At 41.1% G+C, this 21,120-nt stretch overlaps 1 protein-coding gene across 3 annotated transcripts in view; it reads left to right on the top strand.

Moving 5' to 3' along the window:
• The first annotated feature begins 7,446 nt into the window (after window positions 1-7,446).
• The window catches only part of LOC149069023 (uncharacterized), an 89,118-nt gene continuing 75,444 nt past the window's right edge, over window positions 7,447-21,120 (top strand). The window contains exons 1-2 of one of the 3 annotated variants that reach the window (XM_089250458.1): window positions 7,447-7,660; window positions 20,016-20,086. In XM_089250458.1, coding sequence (XP_089106584.1) covers window positions 7,647-7,660; window positions 20,016-20,086 — 85 coding nt within the window. In that variant the 5' untranslated portion in view covers window positions 7,447-7,646. The remainder of the gene's footprint in view (window positions 7,661-20,015; window positions 20,087-21,120) is intronic. The other 2 variants (XM_089250459.1, XM_089250457.1) reach the window with 2 other exon arrangements.

Below are 21,120 nucleotides of genomic sequence, written 5' to 3'. Positions count from 1 at the left end.
ATTATGGACTTATTGTCTGATGAATCTTTCAAAAATTCACCAACTTGGCTTATTTGAAAGATACTAATTTTTCAACCATTCCATAGTTTAAGATGGTATCTTTTCAGAAGTAAACGTTTTAAGAAGGAGGAGTTACCACCAACCCTTGCAACACTGAAGCCACATATTCTACGATCCAACTTAAATTTGCATCATCACATAAAGGACTACAAAACCCCTTGACCAACAATACTCCCACTTATTGATAATAGGTGGGAAAAATAAATGCCGAAGAAGCTATTTCTCCAATCAAATGTCAGGAGACACCTGCACCCAAAAGAGTTATTGAATCTGTCAAATGTGGGTGTAAGGATATTCGTGCAAGTAGGAAATACTCTTGCTTAAAGAATTCTCTTGTTTGCACTGTTCTTTGCAAATGCAGTGACTGCTGCAATGTAAAGGTATCAGTACAGCGACAATAGTAATGGAAATCGGTAAATGGCAGCCATATTGGACGCCATTTCGGAAATCACCCCAGAAATGTGGAAGGAAAAAAATGGCACCTAAGATTTTTGGAATCTGCGTATCAAAATCTACAGAATAAAAAACTATCAAACTGGTCACAACAATCCAGCTGGAGCCACTTTTTACTACGTTTCAAACCCTACTATCAGCCGCGAATCACCCGCTGAAGCTTTACGAACGTCTCGGACAGAAAAGAGTGTGAAGAAAGGTTCGGGCGCAATCACTGCATTTAGATTTTCGCAGCGCCCTCTACCGAAAAAATCAGAACTATTTTTTCTGTGGGGGAGAAACAGCAACAATCATCCGCCCTCCTCGTGGGAAAATATTTTTTTCGCAAAAATATCACATTTTTAAATATATCAATTTCTTCAAATTTTTATGAATTTTTAAACTACAGTAAAACCACGATAACTGGGCACCCAAAAAGTATCGACTAACGTGTCAACTTAAGGGCATGTCAAAATACCGAGGTTTTATTTAATCACGCTTTCACAATTTTTAAATACAGGGCGTCCGGTAAGTGCTGATTCGGACTTTCTCATCAATCGCCCGTCCGTCGTACAGGTGTGATTCCAGTTTAAAAAATGCTCAACAGGCGTTCAAAAATTACCTTCTGCCAGTTTTGAGAGTGAATATACAGTGTGTAACAAAATATACGGAACCAACCTAACTTCCAACTACAAAGTTGCTGCTCTGTTTCTCCTGAGCCCAACAAAAAACCCATGTTTGTAAGTGCAATATTCGTTAAGATATTTGAATCAAAAATCGGAGAAAAATTATGAAAGAACAGCAAAAAGTAACGGGCAACACGACACTCCTTTTTCCGCTGTCCTTTCCCAACATATCTGCGATTTTTGAATTTGATTATCTCAGCGAATATTGCACTCACAAACTTTGGGAAAGAGTGCAAGATAGTCTCTCTGGGCGGTCAGCGGTCACGTGTGTCTGTCTGTATACATAGCACAGATGAAGAGCCTTAAAACAACATTTCCAGAAGTATGGAATTCTCTTGAAGCTTGGAGTTTTGCAATATCCAAATCCAATGTGCAGTTTATTAAACTATTAGCAGACCAGAACTTGGAAGACCTGAAGAACATTGGTGGAGTTATTACCTCGTTGGGCAATTTGCCTGTTGTGGCGTTGTATTTGTATTTGTATTACTCATCACACTTTGAATACACCATTTTAATTTTTAATATTGGTTTAACTCAGAATTAAAGCATGCTGGAAAGGTATTTCTTGTATGTGTACAAGAAATATCGCACATTGTTTCAAGTTCCTATGTAAAGTACTGTCCACAGATGAAGTTTCTAAACAGCCCAGGAATCACTATCAACTTCAAATTCCCCATGGCGTCAAGAGTTTTTCGCAATGCAACAGTTGTCAAAGGGAGAATTCGTGTTCGTTTCTAACTATGGGTGAGGTGTAATGATTGAATACCTGTATTTTTGTAGTCCTGTTGCTCTCTGTGGCGAGACTTTTTAACGGGGCGATCATATCGCATTCGCGCTCCGAAGTTGGGAACCACAGAAAACAAACTTCAGCCGACCACCACTATAGCGACGTTCGGACCCGGGTCCTCGCGATGCGAGTCCGTCACTATGACCACTCGACCATCATAGCGGCAAAAGTTCGATCCAGTTTACTCAACCGTCACTAGCTCAAAAATTGCAGAAATCGTTCACACGGAGATTCATCGATTCACACCTTAGTAGTCTCCCCAGGTCAAGACGTTTTCCGGTTTCGAACAGTGGGAAGTGACCCCATCCTAACGTGTGAGAGAGAATCTTTGACAAAGAAAAAAATGTTGAAATATGTACATGTCGTGGTGAATAGTGTCGTGAGAAAATTTTTAAAGTGGCCAATGCGGCCAGAGCAATTTCGGAAAATTAGTTGCGATAACAAAATACGAATCGTAGTCGACTTAAGCGGGATTTAGTTGCCTTGTGTCGATTCAGAGAGGTTCCCCCCACCCCACTGAATTCAGCGTTATGTCAACCGCGGGAATAATAAATGCCTAGTTAACGATGTAGTCGAGTTATCCGCGTGTCGAGTTATCGAGGTTCTACTGTATTTACGGATTTATGGGACGCCCTGAATATAATGGGGTGTTTTTCTGCCGGAAAATCCATCTATAAATATCGTCCGTTGATATCACAAAGCTCCTTGAAATTCTGGAAGAAATGACGAAATAATATGTACGTTAAACGTATTCGATCTTTCGGTTTCTTGAAGATAAGCGAAAGTGGTCCGAGCGTAACATTGATACGTATTAAGTACGCAAAAAAAAAAAGTGATATTCTATTTAGCAGTTTACTTTTTTAAGACAGGAAAAAGAAAATAACTAAAAAAATAGCTGATGGGTGGCGCTGACGTACACAAGTCAAAGAAAAGATACGCAAATAACGAACAGAATACCTCCAGATCCTTTATTACAGCAGTATGTGTTCCACATGACCACCACAGGGAATAACACATTGCAAGCGAGTCACAAATCCAGCAACGCAGAGTACGGCAGGTTTACATACACGGTTTACAACGGTGAACTGATTGTGGATTAGGAGCGCGCAAGTTCTTATAACCGTCGCATTTGCATATTTCCACCGAAGTCGCTCGTACTAGCGCCACCTCTATCGGCCGTTTTTTGAGTTTTCCCCGTGTCAAAAACATTCCCGTGACCTAGCTATGCTAAACACTGCAAACCGTTTTTTTATGTCGGTTATTTTTCCGGTTTTTATTCATTAATGAAAGATAATTCCATAATTAAGAAAAGAGATAATTCCAGCATCGCTGAAATTATCTCATATCTATGCTGAAATTATTTCTTTCATTTATTGTTTCAAACTCCTATTTATGCTATAAGAAAATAACGGAGATTGCGTCGATATTCGCCGAGTCACACACGTGATCTTCCGACAAATGATGTTGGCGAGGCGACACCGTTCTCAGCCAGCACCTCTTAGAGGTAGAAGGCCTCCGCACGGGTTGCCATAAACGTCATTCGGACTACCTAGCAAGTTTGCCACATTTTGAAACACAGCATCCTATTTCGTTTCTTCTTATTTTGGCGTAGAATCTTCCTGATTGGCTTACAAATACCGCGTAGTGATTGGATGCGGGGCATAGAAATCGCCAATTCTGATCCCGATCATTTCTTTTCAACACAACGATGATACTGGCACGAGCAGGGAATTTTTTCCTTGAATATTCTGAGGGGAAATGTAATACTTACTGACGTCACAAGCAGCGTGTGGAGGCCTGTCTCGGCGCTGCCAAGGTGGAGACAGCTGACGTCATAATCCCTCCAGTAATATAATAATAATAATAACAACATGATCAGCACGTATTCCCAAGAGATCTTCATGATCTGCCCAGGGAATTTGTTAGTGTGTTAGTAGACATCCATGACCGAACCGGGATTCGAACCCAGACCTGCACAGTCAGAACTTCGCTCCACTGGACTGCCAGACGGCCGAAGCTCGAAAATGCATAAGTTCGATGCATTCAATACGATACAGACATAACAAGAAAATTCAAGTATTTGCCATTTTCACTTGAAAATATGGAAGACACACGGCAACACCAGTGTAACAGGAATCAACCGCAGCTAGTGTCCGCTACTTCAAACCTAATTTTGTTAAAATGAACTAAGCGGCACATTTAGAGATCACTTGAGGAAACCCGTGGCCTATTTACAAATCACTTGAGGGAGCTGCGACATGTTCACAGACCAGTTAAGTGACCCGCAGCACAGTTCTAGAGCACTTAAGCGGCCCGTGGTATATTTACAGTACACTTCAGTGACCTACGGTGCAGTGACTAGCGGCATATTTGCATATCACTCTAATGACCCACGGCACAGTTCCAGAGCGCTTAAGCGGCCTGTGGTGCAGTCTCACATCATTTGCGGCTTGTTACTTGCTGCACAATCCAAGGTCACTCAAGTGCCCCCCCCCCCCCGGCACATTTCAGATCATGACTTAAATGAACAGTCCCAGAGCACTTGAATGAGAGAACCGCGGTATATTTACAAATCACTTGAGTGAACCTTGGCACATTCCCGGATCCCTTAAGTGGGCCGCGAGACATTTTCAAACCAATGAATTTGCTCGCACTCTCCTAAAGTTTGAGCACCCTTGTTGTACGACGTATGTTAGAAAATTCCTTGATGGAATGTTTGCGAGGTGTATGGGCGGTTAAAAGTAGTAGTGACTTTATATCCTTTAACCCACACTATGCTCCTAGTCAATAGGTCTTAGGCCGGTATTACACGATAAAAATTTGATAAATGTTCTTTTATAAAACGTAAAAATTCAACTAATATGCGAATCAATTATATTCGAGCAAATGAAACAATAGACTTATTGGTTGCTTTTTCCAGGTTCTGTAAAAGATCTTTTATCAAACTTTTATAGTGTAATCCCGTTTTTGGTTCGAAACTCTTCTTGTGTGACGTCTTGATTCTTGGATCTGTGTTTCTTGATGCTCTTTGATGGGTGCACATGAGCTTAAAATTGCATGTACCTATACAGTATATGTACTGAATGATGTGTGAAAAAGTGGGAAATGACGAAAAATAAATTCTGCAAGAAATGCGATTTAGCACTTTTTTAGATGAAGTGACGGTATGAATATCTTTCAGGCAGAAATACAAACACATGACATCGGACATATTTTAGACCTGTGGGTGTCTGCGCAATGTAAAATACTTTCTAAGTTAATTCTGGGGGGGAGGGATGGTTCGAGTACCTACATCACTCCCGACTCAGTTAACACTCAATGGAACGCCACAACATCGACGTCGATACTTGTGACATGATCACTCATAGGTAGTACACCCGGGTGGCGTGTGATAAGATGCTCGTCTACCCCCCGTGAAGGTTGCCGTCACGGCCCCGGGTTAAAACCCGGGGAAAAATATAGATAAGACAATTGCCCGTTAGGGAAAAGGCTCTCTCAGTCTGAGGCGACCAATGATAGATTGCGCCTTTATTTCCAACTCATTAATGGCAGTAAATTGAAATATAGCGATATGCCAGAGTTGGTGTTTGGTGAAGTAGTTGTACTCATGGGTAGTAAATAGATCTATATGGTCATGTTCTTTCTAGCTAGAGCTGCTTGCAATACCAGGTCCATTCATTACACTATGTTTAAGCAAAAGTGTGACGTCGATATTATCGCTATAAGCAAGGTGTCTATGAAGAAAAGCGGACTCGTCATCCGTCTTTAAGCAAAGAACAAATTTGCTGCTTCAAGTGACGTCACGAAAATCGTTGGAAAAAAAAGCAGGGTAGGGAACAGAGATTGGCTACCACGATGACACTGACCTCACAATTTCGTTCTAAGGTGGTGGATGAGTAACCTTATTATTTCAAGGAGCTCTAGCCATAGCCAATTGTTATTCCCTATCCTGCTTTTTATTTAACGTTTTCTGAGACATATTTCTCAGTGGCAAACCTGTTCTTTATTTAAGGATGGACTCATTGTCTTCCATCTTAGAACAAAACAAAAGTTCTGCCGCTCTAAGTGACATCCAACTGTTCTAAAGAAAAGCGTGATAGAAAACAATAAGGTGCCTGAACACACTACACTGACGTGTATTCACGAAGTGTGTTTCCACCTTAAGAGACGGGCAGACTCATTATTCTGCATCTTGGAGCATCAAAACCATTGTTTTGTTTGAAGGGACTCCTAGTACGGCGAAAAATCACGACAGGGCCTAATAGGAGACCACAGCCCAATTGTAAAAAGAACACCATTAATAATTTTTTAAATAAATAAAAAATATTGATAAATAACTTAAACAATTTTATTAAATTAAAAGCATCGATACAACGTAACCTTGGTAAACTGCAAAAGTAATAACGTTATGAGATTTGACAAAAACTGAACTTTGTTGATAGCTTTTAAAATGGGGAAATGAAACGTTACTTGAGTTCTTTTGAATCTCAATAGATGGCGCTGCTACCGCATCACATTTACTGGTACTGGGTAGACTGTCCTCCATTGTTCGAGAAAATTCTCGTTGTTAGATGGCTGCAGTGTCGATGCTATAAATGGGAGTCCTGGCAGACACCAAGATTTCCTACTACTCAAAAGTATTTGGGAACCGCTGGGCTTATAGCGATAAATACTGACGTCACAATTTGCTCAAAGTTATACCGGGTTAGACCGCATCATCATTTCTTTTTTCTATAGCGGATTTCTACACATATCCACCCGGCATATTACATTAAGGAAAAAAAAGACGGGACCGAACAAAACATAATATGTCACGGCTTATACGAGTGCCTATACGCTTATTTATATTATTGGTTATGCAACCAGTGACATCCAGGATAAAACTTACATCAACGTCGTGGTGGATGAATAAAAATACCTGCCTTTGAATAATGCATTAAGGCGACATATTACGACAGCTTTTTCCTCTATTTTTGTATTAAAATTAACATTTTTGTTTTGTCTTTCCACGAGAAAATAAAAGTCGTGTAAATGGCAAAATATAAAACGATAAGTTCACAACCGAGAAAAACCATTCTGATGAGACACCCCTGAAGCCATTTCCCTTCCTACTTCATTCACTATAATAGAAAACCACGAATTTTCAAAGCTTTTAATAATAAATCATACTCGTAACCTTAACCTTCATGTACAGTGACGAGACAAAAATACATTGTATCAACGAAACGAGAGTACTTTCAAGTTGTCACAGATGTCTCCATGTCTTCTAAATTTTTTTTTTTTCATACGTATATTCATCGATTTACAGCTGAAGTAAATATATTTATCTACCTTTTTAGCAGGTAGATAAGAAGCGTTTTTAGATTGGTAGATAGTGTTAGTAGAAAAGGCCGACTTTCCGTTATATGCACATACAAAACAAACAGACCGAAAATGGTTTTTAAAAAAAAAAAGGACCAAAGTCTATCATTGTCGACGATAGGTGACGCTCTCAGACGTACCTTTTTTTTTTTTTACACGTGACTAACTACAGGTAGAAAATTTTTTTAAGGTGTGGAAATCACGAGAAAGACCGAAAAGAAAAGTTAAAAAATATATTACATTGTGGTTTTGAGAACACAATTAGGATCCGTGTTAAGGATCTCAGTGAAGGATCTGACTCGTAAATTGATATTAAAGCGATGATTAAGACAAGGTAAGTTCCTATAAATTTGTTTCTGTGACTGATAGTTGTGTGGGCGGGAATTTTGGTGTTACTATGGTGGTGATAACCACAACCGGAGTCTCAATCATTGGGTTCTTCACTATCCTCTAATGCAGTGGTTCTCAACCTATTGGTCGTGAATCAAACTTGGGTATCAGTGTCTCTTCAGGTGGATCGTACGAATCCCTTAACAATCCGGTTTCAAGTCCATCCAAAAATCAATTGGCACTGAGCTGGGACCCAGACATCTTTGGTGCCCTCTTTATTCATGGTTTTGGTTCATTACTTTTGGAGAAAAAATAGGATACAAAAACGTGTATGCCAAAACAAACAAAATGCTGGAAATTATCTGAACACATTAAACAAACATTAATGAAAATTAGAAATTAATGAAAGAGCAACTTATACTGTATAATTCCAGGATCTATATGAAAACATTTCCATATAACTAATAGAAAATGATTCTAAATTTTATTAAAAGTTATTAAAAACGGTCGTTTAAAAAAGAAAAAACCACAGTCTATCTTCGACGATAGGTGATAACTGCAACCAAAGTCCCAATCATCGGGACTTTTCACTATCCTCTAGTGTGCAGCGGTTCTCAACCTTTTTTTCTGGCGGAGCCGTTTTAAGTAAAAAAATTCTATGGCGGAGCCCCGTAGGCCATTTGTTTAATTATTCATCAAATTACTGATTTATTTTTACTATTTAAAAATATTTATAATTATTTTTTTAAATTTTACTGATTCTTTTTATTTTCCTTGAGCGGCCGCGGAACCCCTGGAAAGTGCACAAGGAGCACCGGTTGAGAACCGCTGCTCTAGTGCAAGTGTTGTGGTGCATTCTGGCGGTAGGTTGTAAGGGGCGGCCGCCTAAACTTTTGTGTAGGCATAATTTTTTTTTTTCATTTCGGAATTATAAAAATTCACTCAATACTACGAGCTGTCATTCTTTTGAGACATACCTTGACAACAAAAATCTGAGGGTACAGTCAGGTTTCTGGGTCGTAATACCGCAGAAACAAGAACGAACTCCCTCACATGTGCGAGTGTGTGTTTTGGTTCCCGCACCCAGTAATTTTTTGCCTTTATTTAGAAAATATTGCTTGGGACAGCATTGCCAAATAAAGGGTTAGAAGAAACTCTATCTATATCCATGAAATGACAGACAGTAAAATGGCAGACCGTGCAAACACGTTGCTGAAAGACTTTTTCTCTCGCAAATTTTCACCAATGTTGTCATATACGAAACAGCCATTGAGCTGGCTGATGACCATTTACAGTGGACACTGGAGGGATTGGTTTATTGCTTGTTTCTGAAAATTTGCAGACGTGGCGAGCTCCCAAAGAAACCGGTTTAACCCTTTCGGTGCTGACTGTACTTTCAAGTATCACCAACTAAAATGACCTAACACGAATGTTTCATGATAATTACTTAATTTTTTCCGCAATGTAAAAGGGTTAATTGCTTGAAGAACGGCCATATGTCCTTTGAGAATTTTTCTCTTCCCATGTGTCCAGCGCTATCCCCAGAGGGTGGGAAAGTCCATTGTAAGCATTTGAAGGGTACCGAGATGATTGCAGGCGATGATGATTTGCAGGTGTACCGATGATAATGAAAATGGTACAACAAATTCCCTATTCGGGATTAGCTCACACCAAATAATTTACAATGATTCTAAAAGAAAAGCGGAGAGAGCAAAGTCTTTTCAACAAATCATCCAAGAGGAGATTAGGGCTTCTTGTCATTCCGGAAATTTCCCGATTCTGATGCATATAGGCATATAAAAAATGTATTCCTGGTTAAAATGTTAACATGCTCCTAAGCATGTCGGGCAATAAATAGATTTGTGTCCAGCTGTGATTCCTACATTAAAAAAAAAAAACATGAATAAGCACCACGATATGAAATACATTTCCAAAGGAATCAAGTTTTTTTTTTACATTATTTCAATGTTCCAGGCTCTTATAACCGAAAAAAACATCGTATTAACTGATATTCCACTGTAATCGATTATTTTATAAGTAGGCATTACTTATTAAAATAATCAATTATTATGTAAAAATTATTGAGAAATTTATTTTTCGTAAATTGAACGTTGTGAATGAACGTATTAGCAGGTTAAAACCGAAACTAATTCAAATCATTTCATTTCATTTCATTTCATTCCGTGCACCGCCCAGGCTCTATCGACCATTGTCAATTTTAGCCATTGCCCGGATGAGGGGCTGGGCGATGTCGGGTGCTTTATTATGCATATAAAATATAAAATACATGAACATTGAATATAAAAACACATTATTTAAAAAAAAAAAAATGTATATACAGATTTAAATATTTCTATTATACAATTTATTCCGATGAGCTGTTCTGATGTCCTTTCCAGCTTTATTGAGCCCGAGCCCCCTGTTCCTCTCTGTGGCCAAGCGCCAGGTCCTGGACCCATGTCTTCCCTCGTTGGCTTGTTGACTAGTGTGAGCCCTTCGTGTAACATTGGTCCAACCAGGTGCCAGGTCCTTCAGCATGAGGGGAGGGGGTTGTTCGATTATTCAAAAGCTCCTCAGCTTTTGGTTGGATGCTTCACAGTTTAAACACTGATCATTGGGACTTTGTTTCTTGATTACTCTTTCACTGGATCATTCTATTTGAAGTCAGAGTCAGAGTCTTCCCATATTTCGACCGCTTCTTCTCTCTCCGATTGCTCTCCCTCTGTGTCGTATTCTTCGTCTTCTAATTCTTCTATTTCCTGGGAGAGTACCCTATCGACGCTGTCTTCGGCTTCTGCCCTTGCTCTCAGTCTTTCGCTCCTCCTCAGTTGTTGCGTTTCATGTGGAGTCTGGATGGTGTCATCCCTCTTGGTGTGGAGATGTTCCTGGTTGGCCTCTAGGAATTTAACCAGGTCCTTGATGGTTTCCATTGCTTTTCCATCTCTCTCCATCCTTTTGAACCATTCATGCTCCAACTGAGGGAGCGGCTTAACCAGGTGGAAATCTGAGGTCTTTTCGCACTCTGTTGCGTAATGCAATGGGCTTCCGACTCCTCCACACAGGCACTTGTCATTGTTTGAGATCCCGAAGCGGAGGAAGTGGGTGGGGAACGGCCCGTGGCCCGAGAAGAATATCGTCTTCTCTCTGCTCCAAGATCTCTCTTTCCACTGTATTTTGGGCAGGACCCTATGGATTAACTTCCCATGTGTGGCGGGGTGGTCCCAGAATTTCTGCCACTCTCCAAGGATGTGAATCTTTATTATCCTTTTTGCAGTCGCTGCTGGAATCTTCTTTTCCAGGAGGATCGTACGGCTCAAGGTTGCTGCCTTGGCCAATCGGTCCGCCTCCTCGTTTCCTTTTTCTCCGACATGGCCACGAACCCAGTTCAATTGGATGTTTGGATTTTTTAATAGAGCCCTGCGGACGGTCCTGGCGTCCTCGTGTCTCGTGAGGGGGTCTCTTATGGCTTCCAGGCTGGATCGGCTGTCTGTGTATACTTTAGACTGGGTCGTTGTGTTTTCCAAGCTGCTTACCGCTTCTCTTAGAGCGAAGAGCTCCGCCTGGAAAATCGTGCACCCTGTCAATATCCTCTGCTTCCACTTCTGGGTTACTACGTCATCCTCGTATCTCACGAAGGCAGCACCCGTTCCATCCTGGGTTTTAGAACCGTCTGTGAATATGGTGGTTCCTTCGTATGAGATAGGGCCCGTTTCTTCCAGGGCGATGATCTGGCTCTCCTGGATGTCGGTGGCGGGGTGCATATCCCAGCCTATCCTTCTCTGCTCTAGCTCACTCCACTGGTATTGGGCCTCCCCCAGACTAATGTTCCTCTTGAGTCTTGTCACCATGGCTGCTTTGGCGACATACTCCGTCTGAAGACTCAGTGGGGGAACTCCTGCGATGGCCTGCATGGCTGCTTTTGACGTCTTGTGGTAGGCTCTTGTGAGAAGGTGCAGGAAACCTCCCTGCAGGCTGTCCAGCTGCCTCTTGAGCTTCTCTGATGGGTCCTGGTACCACGCAGCAGCTCCGTATGTTATTATCTTGATAGCCACCTGGTCGTACAATATCCTTCTGAGCTTCTGCGTTAGTCCCCATCTTGGGCCTGCCATGCTCGCCAATGTTTGAAGGTTAGCGTTCGCCTTGGCTCCCTGGGTTTTTACGTGTGATATCCAGTCCAGGTCTTTGTCCAGAGTGACCCCAAGATATTTCATCGTCTTCTTCCATGGGATCCTGGTTCCCTTCATCCTTATCTTGGGTCTCTTGATTCTTGAACTGTACCACAGGTAAGAACTCTTTTCGATTGCCGGCTCCAGATCGTTGTTGTGTAGCCAATTGGCCATCTGATCCAGAGTCCTGGTGGCCTTTCCTTCCATCTCTTTCCATTTCTCTGTGGCCATGACTATGAGTATGTCGTCCGCAAAGGCCTGGACTCGTACTCCCTCTTCCCAGGACTGTTTAAGTAGGCCGTCCACCGTGACGTTCCACATAAGGGGGCCCGAGCACGAGCCCTGCGGACTACCTCTCGTTTGGTCATGTTCCACGAGCTCACCTCCCAGCTCCATGCCCACTTTCCTGTCTTTCAGGAGATGCATCAAAGTCTGTGTTAGATCTTGTGGTGCGGGAATCTGGGCAAAGATCTTTCTCAAGTTGGTGTACCGAAGTGCATCGAATGCGCCCTTGATGTCGATGGACACCAGCGCCACGTGCTTTCCTTGTGTCCTGGCTTCCTTGATGTTGTCGACAACGTCACAGAGTGCTTCATCCGCCGATCTTCCCATTCTATAACCATATTGATTCTGGTGCAAGTATTGGTGTCTCTCCAAATGGTACATCACCCTCTGGACTAGGATCCTTTCCAGAATCTTTCCGGCGTGTGGGAGCAGGGTGATTGGACGATACGACTTTATGTCGTCCACTGGCTTTCCTTGCTTTAGGATCAGAATAACCTTTCCCCTCTTGAAGACCTTGGGAAATCTCCGCAGCTCCAGACACTTGTTGTAAAGAGCGGTCAGGAGCTCCGGGTGCTTGCCATTAATCGCCTTCAATATGGGCACGGTAAGCCCGTCCGGACCCGGAGCCTTCTTGTTACCTGTCCTGCTCAGCGACCGCTGTACTTCCTTCTGGGTGATGTTCGGTTCCATCGGGCCAATGGGGGGCTTTTGGTGGTTCTGGCCCCTTTCTTCCTCCTCGTCTGCTTCTCTTCCCAGCTCCGCCTCGTCAGTCGGGTACAGGGTTCTGAGTTGCCTGGCTATGGCCTCTTCCATCGTCTGGTCTTCTTCTCTCATGATGATCTGGGCCGTGTTTTCTCTTCTCTTGGCCGTCACTCTGTAGACGTTGCCGAAAGCATCCGTGGCCTTTTCACAGTACTGACGCCATCCTTCAGTCTTCGCTTTCCTGAGCATCTTTGTGTACTGTGCCTGGTGTTTCTTGAATTCGATGCACCTGGTTGTCTTGAGTTCTTCTTCTTTCGCCCTCTTCCATCGCCTGTGTCTGGCTCGCAGGTGCTTCCTCTCTGTTTCGAGTTGCTGCGTCCACCAAGGTGCCACTTTCTTGGTTGGTGGTTCTTTCCTTGCCAGAGTCTTGTCCGCCATTTCTTTGAGGCAGTCTAGGACCTTTTCAGCGGCTTCGTCGAGAGTTTCTCCGTTGTCCGCTCTCATGATCCTTCGCAGGAGCTTAGGGATCTGGGCCGCCACCCTCTTGACAAATTTTTCCAGTCTCCTGATGGACGAGCTATACCTGGGTTTTGGGGGTACAAGACCTTCCGTACGCCACTGGAAGTGGATGTATTTGTGAGAACCATGGGTGACTTCATCTCCGACATGCCATCTTTCCAGTTCTCCGGTGTCCTTCAAGAACGTCTGGTCCGGCCACCCCCTCTTCTCATTGTGCTCGTAGGTCGGTACTACATTGCCCCTGCTGGCCACTTGGAGTTGGAGCTCCATCGTCAGATTACGGATCGACCTACCTCTCTCGTCATCCTCCCTGTAATTCCAGTCTGAGTGGTGGCCGTTCAAATCGGTACCGATTATCGTTGGTTCTCCCCACTGGCTGAGAACTACCTCTCTGATCTCGGCAAGGGTTTCCTGGATTTCGGCTGTCGGTGAGGAGTAGCCGCTCATAATGACTACCTCCTTGCCATTGACCCTTGCTTTGATCGCTGCTGTGTGCTGACCCAGCTTCAGCGTGGCCGCTTCTATATTCTTATTGCAGAGAATTACGGCTGCTTTGTTGTTCTGGGATTTCCACTTTCTCCACGCCTGCGGCATGCCTTGTAGTGCACCCCTCGCCGTCCACGGTTCCTGGATGAGGAGGACATCTACTTGATTAGCCGCTACTTGTTGCTCTAGTAGGTATGTGGTTCGTCTGGCCCTATCTGCATTGAATTGCAGAAACTTGAGTCCTTGAGGCTGGGCTACTGGTGTCTGGATGTCAACTGGACGTGAGGTTTCCTGGCACCTATCTGCTGTAGGCACCGTTGTGCTGCCATCCGTTTCCATATCTGTGTACTAACTTTAGGGTGTCTTGGGCGCCTAATTTTTGTCAGGTGCTCCTCACTGGGGCCTCACCTTTCTTCTGAACGTGACAGTTCTAATCGATGGGTAGGTTCCAGTACTGTCCCTGACATCTTCCACTGTTGTGATTGATCTGGACAATTGTAATTCTCTTCCGCCTGGGCAGTCCTTCTAACTAATTCAAATCAGAAACAGAACGAAAAAAAATTATGTTAACCGATAATTTACTGTAGGGGTCTTCAACCCGTGGCCCGCCGTCGCTATTTTGGTGGCCCGCCAAAACATTTCGATCGATTGACACAATATCATTCAAAAATAGGGTAAAACGAAGATTTCAACAAAAAAAAGTCACCCAGCTTCATATAGACTTATAACAAGGCCAGGCTGATCAGTGTACAGTATTTAGCTTCTTAATAAGGCTTTTAACGTAAAAGAAAACACACCATGCACTTTTTCACTATAAATAACTTCGAGTACATCCCATTCTCCTTGAATGGGAGAAAGCAGAAATGAACGGAATTTCCATGGTATCGTATTTCTCGGGTGCATGGTTGGGTAAGGAGCAGGTTGCTCCTTACCAGTTGGATGCAGGTTGCATCTTGATTGGTTGGAAAAAGGATTTGTACAATATTGGTACAGTTCGTTTAGTTGTGTTTTAGGTCTTTGAAGCCTTTCATCAGAAGCCTTTTAATGAGTGCACGATGGCAAACCGTGATAACAAAAAAAAAGGAAAGTTGAAGAAAAAAATGAGATTTTTTCAAGAAAAGTGGTCATCCCTAGATGCTTTAGCGCCTGTTTTCTTTGAAGGAGGAAGGCGATGAATTCATGAAATCCAAAGGAAAACTTACTGGAGAGTTTCAAGATAAAAAGTGGGTGGGAGATTTCACATTTCTTGTTGATGTCACTGGTCATCTGAATGATCTAAACTACCACTTACTGGGAAAAGACCTACTTGTCCATAATTTTTATGACAACGTAAAAGCGTTCGAAACTAAATTAGCCCTTTGTAAACGTCGATTGCAAAACAAAAACTGCATACAAAATTATTGATGTTGGTAAATAGATCTACAACTTGGAAACCGGACGATTATGGACAGTGCATTTCAAATCTGAGAATGGAATTCAGAAGCAGATTTTCCGACTTCCGCGAGAACGAAATTTCTATGAAAACATTTTCCTGACGATTCTCGGTCGATATCGAAAGTGTTCCACCTGAGCTACGATTAGAATTTGTGGATTTGCAATGTGACTCTGCAGTTAAATGCAAGTGTTTTTTTTGAAATTCCTTCATTAATTGATTTTTATTCTAAGTATGTGTCCGAACAAAAGTATCCAGAAATACGCATATATGCATTGTTCATATCTTCTATTTATAGGCAGAATATTTTTATTATATTTGCTGCCTTATAATTTATTATATTCGGCAGCACTCACATATGTGAATAGTTTTTTAGTCGAATTAAGAATACAAAATCAAAAAATAGAACACGTCTGACTGATCAGCATTTGGAAGATACTTCACGAATAGCAACAACACAAATTTTGCCTAACATTGAAGCTTTAGTCAAGCAAAAACAGTCAAGTTTCGCATTAATTTAGAAATTACATCCACTCGCATTCGTAATGTGAGTAACCAAAGATTTTCTTTTTTATTTGGTGCGTAATTAATTCAACATATATATATATATATATGTATAAAATCATCCATTTTCATTCTGTTTCATACAATGCAAAAAATACCTAATATAATTGGTCTTACTTCAATACAGTTTAATTTTTTAAACGAAAATGACACATAATGGAATCATAAAGTATGCAGTACGCGTCTCATTTTAATTTGTCTTATCTGAGCGTACGTGGGATCAACCTTTAGCAGGGGGTTGGACACACTGAGATTGATTGGAGGCACAAGAAATCTCTGAGAAAAATTCAGATTTACCAACTTTCAAAAGCATTTTCCAATAACAGAAATGTATTGATACAGCAAGAAAGAAATTTTTTGACACTATAATTTGAAATGTTTTTTTTAAATCATTCAAAATTAATATTTGTTAAAATTAATTGAATTTAATGTTTAAATTCTATAAAATATTTTGAAATATATTTAATTTGTGATCATCTTTGGGGGGGGGGGATCACCCCCCACGCCATTAATGAGTGGCCCGCGGAACGGGGGCCAAATTTTTTATGTGGCCCTCGAGCGTAAAACGTTGAAGACCCCTAATTTACTGCATCAAATTTGTCTAACTTTTAGCTTAACTATGATAAATTTGATCAAAAAAATAACTTATGATATGAATTTGTCCAAAACAGTAGATAAACATAATGACAATGCGTAAATTCAGAAACTAGTGTTTCAAGTCAACAGCAGAGAACGCTAGTAAAACTGATATATACAGGTTACATAGCAAACGCGGAGGGGGTATGGCATTTTACTGGCGAACAGTTGGTTCTCTAGAGGTATACATACTTCCAATTAGAAAAATTTACTAAATAACGTGTAATACTCAGACATGCTATCAATGTTTCAAGGAGTTGTATAGTTATTAAAATAAAAAAAAATTAACTTTTTATACAGTGTCCATGTGCCCAAAACCCAGTTAGTAAATTGTTGCCCAGTCTCTTCTGATGCCAAAAAAAATCCATGTTTCTAAGGGCAATCAATATTCACTGAGAATGGAGGAAACTTGGGGGGAAATGTTTTAAACGCCCTTAACACTGTTTTTTCCCGTTTCTTCCGTTTTTCTTGATGAAAAATCGCTCGTTAATAAACTTTGTTTCTCTAAACTAAAAGATCCCATTGACCCATTCAACACAAGTGGGGCATATATAGCATTTCATGCCAATGCGGATTATCATAAAGTTAGGTCAAACTAAACGTGCCCTAAAATACCGTTTGAATGAGCATAGAAGATACGTAACCAACAAAGACTTTAACTGCCCAACACTGTTGGTCTTTTGACAATGGGCGGAGATACGGGACCCCCCCCCCCCCAGCGTCAAAGGTGAAGTTTGACTGATCTAATGTATATATGCATATATGAATTCACATCACGCCCCCCCCCCCAGAAAAAATGACCGTGCTCCCCCAGACTTCCAAGTCTATTTCCGCCTATGCCTTTGACCATAAATCTTCCAAAATCATTCAAAAATGTCCCTCACCGTCTGACTTGGACTTCTTCGAATCATTCCACATCAACAAAAACACAAACCAGTTGGTCAACGACCTATCTAGCACACCACCCTTCTCAAAAATCTGGCAACAGTTTCTACAATAATTATTCTTCTCCATCAGCATCACTATCACATTCTCGTTTGCGATTGGCTCCGCCATTTTTCTTTTTTCTGTCCTCCCACCCTGCTCTTTTTTTGCCGGTTCATTTTGAATACGACTCTTTTGTCTACAACAGCGAGTAACTCCCACTATAAGGAGTATTTTACTATGTTTTTCTTATAGTTCCGAAACGCGTATAGTCGCGGCTCCTTCTTGCAATTTTGGGTCAACTAACATCGGTCGTTCAATTGGATTAGAAAAAGTGTTCGTTAAAACGAGATTTTCGCTATAACGATATTCGTTAAATCGGAATAACGGAATTCGACTGTAATTACTCTCAAAACTTACCGTACCAGATTTTATTGCCATGGGAAGGGGGGGGGGGAGGAAGGCCTCTCTATAAACTAGAGCTCCTGGGCCGTGCTCGGGTGGGTTCATGTGTTCAGATTGCCCCGCGGGTTCTTAAGAAGCTTTAAGCTGTATCGATCTAGCGTGCAACCTGAGATAAGGTTACCAGATTTGAAAACTGAGAGAGAAGGATGCCTGCTGCGCACCCTTTTCAACGTAATTTTTCCCAATATCCACAACAGATGGAGCTACTATGCTGACTGAAACATCCGGCAAACACAAAACATTTTCCCCAACTAAAACGAACCTTTAAGAAAAGCAAAAACAGAAACAAAAAGAAGAAAAAAATAAATACTGACCCGTCTTCCCTTTGTTAAAAATGAATTCGTCCTCATTAGTTTTATTGCTTTGCCTGAAGCATGGCGAAGTTTTCTCTGGCCAACAACTTTGTTTTTTTTTACATTTATTGGTATTTCTGAAACTTTTCAGAACTTCGTTCGTTCGTGGTGGAGGGGGGGGGGGCTGTTCCCACGAAGCATAGGCTGCCTGCTACTTTATTTATGTTAATGGAAGCAATAACACCTCCTCCCTCCCACTTCAGTACACGGCGTTCGACAATGGTAAAAAAAAATGGTGTTATCATAATGGATGTTGTCGTTTTCTTCTTCCGGAGCTGTTTTTCAGACTACCTAAACCTGAAAAGGAGGACAAAAGGACAAATTTTCCTAAACGTAGGAGGACGCTTGAAATGACATCAAAAAGGAGAACATGTCCTCCTAAAGTAGGACGTCCGGTAACCCTACTTCGGGACTCTGCCTGAAATAAGGCTCCCGGCAGCTAAGCTAAAGACGACCCTGACAGAAATCAACCCTAACAAGAACTGCTGCCATCTAGCGTCGCTAACGGAAAGTATAAAGAATTTGATTGAAATATTTTTTTTCACAAAAGCTTTTCTCTGCAGATTTTCTAAACAATTTTTAAACAAAAAGAAAAATTTTCGGATTTTTAGTGGTTCTACTTCTTTTTCTGAAAGATAGGTAGCGCTTGTACATGATACGAAAAAATGAGTAGAATTCATTCAAACTCGGTTACAGCGATCGCGGTATTAACTGCTTCGCTTACAAGCGATTGGCAGCAAATTCGGATGATCTCCGTTTGACGAATCGGCGATAAATAATTAGAAAACGCCGCATGTTAGAAAAAGGAAGGAAAAGAAGTAGAAAAGTAAGGAAAAAAAATGAAAAAAGAACAGTATAATAGATTTTATAGTATTACAGATAAGGTTATAGATAAGAGAGTAAAGGTAAGAAATAGATTTATCTTTTCACCCTCAACCTACCTGTTCTCTTTCACTCTTATGTATATGTATATAGTAGAAGGATACATTACAGAGGTGGTTTTTTTTTGCAACAAAGTTTGAAGGTGATGAAGAGAGAGGAAATAAAACAGAGAGACTTATTTGAATTTTTTCCACTGGCAATTGGACGCAATATTACGTCCTGGATCGTAAAGTGGTTAAGGTCACCTCGGCTACGTCAATAGTTGGCGATCTGGGCTGAACCCCATAAAGAATGATATTAAATTAATTATAACGTCCAGTACCGTCTTAATGCATGGGACCACCTGGGCACGGCCTGGGGACATCAGGAAAAGAGGGGCCCCTCACAAAATGAGAACCAGTAGAAATTTTCGAGTATTTGGCATTTAGGGCCTCAGAAAAATCACTTGGACCGGAGGGGGAGGGGATGGCATGTTGCTTTTCCAACGGCCTGATAACGTCGAAGGATACACTTCACATACAACGACACATTTCTCTTCCTTTCCGCTTCAGTTTTTATTGTCGTTTTCCCAAGAAATTCCAAGAATTACAGATCATCGGCATAATTATTCCCTCACAAGAGTTATTTATTCGCAATATTTGGCAATTTTGCCTAAAACTAGCAAAGTTTTGCGTGAGAATTGAGGAAGTCCTGTATTAACGATCTCAATCACCCGTATTTTTCTCAATCAGATATGGTCACCCTTAATTGAAATGAAATAACATTTTCACCTAAGGTATTTGATTGCTTCTGTTATAATTTTTGCGTTCTTGATAACGTCAAACGCGGTTGTAAAAGACGAAATTTCGCGGAATCTTTGATGCTGTTGCAACTGAGTTCGACAGTATAATTTCTATATTTTCATTTGCATAATATGTGTTTGAGAATGCTTCGTTTCTATTTCAGGATGAAGATGTTGGCAATTCACGTGTTCCTCGTCATATCGTTATTCGTCAGTGACGTCGCAGCTTACGATGGTAGGGATTTTTTCTTATTCTTATCTATGAGCCAAAAAAAAATTAATGGACAAGGTGGTAATAGTCCATTGATACATTAAACTGAAAAGAAAAAAGTAAGAAACCAAATAGCTATTTTTAGTGAATGAGAGCGCGGTTTATACTGAAATGCTGATTCCTAACGTGGGCGTTAATCCCCCCTGAGGGGGGGGGGCGATGGAATGTTCCTGGGGGCGGTAGAAGCTATGGGTATAACATAGGATTCTATGGGTAAGATTGCGTTGGGGGGCGATGGAAGAAAAAAATTTCTGAAGAAGGGGGCGATGGGACAAAAAAGGTTGGGAAACTGTTCCAATACATACAGAACAATTTTTTCACGACGCAAAATTTCACGCATAGATAGCGTTGCGCAATAGAAACACGAATAACCAAGTGGCAAGCGTTGTACTGTATATACCGTATCTTCACGCACAAATCACTTGATTGTACAGCACAAATTAACTTTTTTGAATTATATATACCCCACGGCCTTTGGCCTATTTTCTATTGTTACGAAATTTAGGTAAATAGTCGTTATTTACCATTAGTTATACCATTTTTTTGCTTTTAAACAATGTAAATAGTCTTTATTCTATATAAAACCAATAATTGGGTGACCAATTACTCATTTTCCTGTAAATCGCGCCAAGCTGGAGACGAATTTTGCGAGCTTGGCGACAACGCCGATGTTTGGGTAACAATGTCATGACGCAAGAGGAAGATTGTTGATGTGCGGGATCTTCCTGGTATTTTTTAAAAAAGATTTTTTAAAGATCGTTTTTTTTATTTTGGCATTGGTATGTGATTATACGTACTGAGATCTAATAGTGCATCTTTTTGTAGCCATTCTTGGATACCAGTGTTAGGGTTCTTATACATAAATAGTAAAACTTTACATAAATGAAGTTGTATATTAAATTTTGGATTAATGATTCACTGTTATGGGAAAAACTAAATAAATAAGTAACTAAATAACTACAGTAGAATCTCTCGATAACGGATACTGATGGGGACCA

The sequence above is a fragment of the Pholcus phalangioides genome, unplaced genomic scaffold, assembly GCF_987345545.1.
Source record: "Pholcus phalangioides strain wild (caught in Gottingen) unplaced genomic scaffold, Ppha-v1.0 ptg000024l_1, whole genome shotgun sequence".
In the NCBI taxonomy this organism is placed as follows: domain Eukaryota; kingdom Metazoa; phylum Arthropoda; class Arachnida; order Araneae; family Pholcidae; genus Pholcus; species Pholcus phalangioides.
Note: the sequence above shows the minus strand (reverse complement) of the source record. Positions and strands in the feature narration are given on the sequence as shown.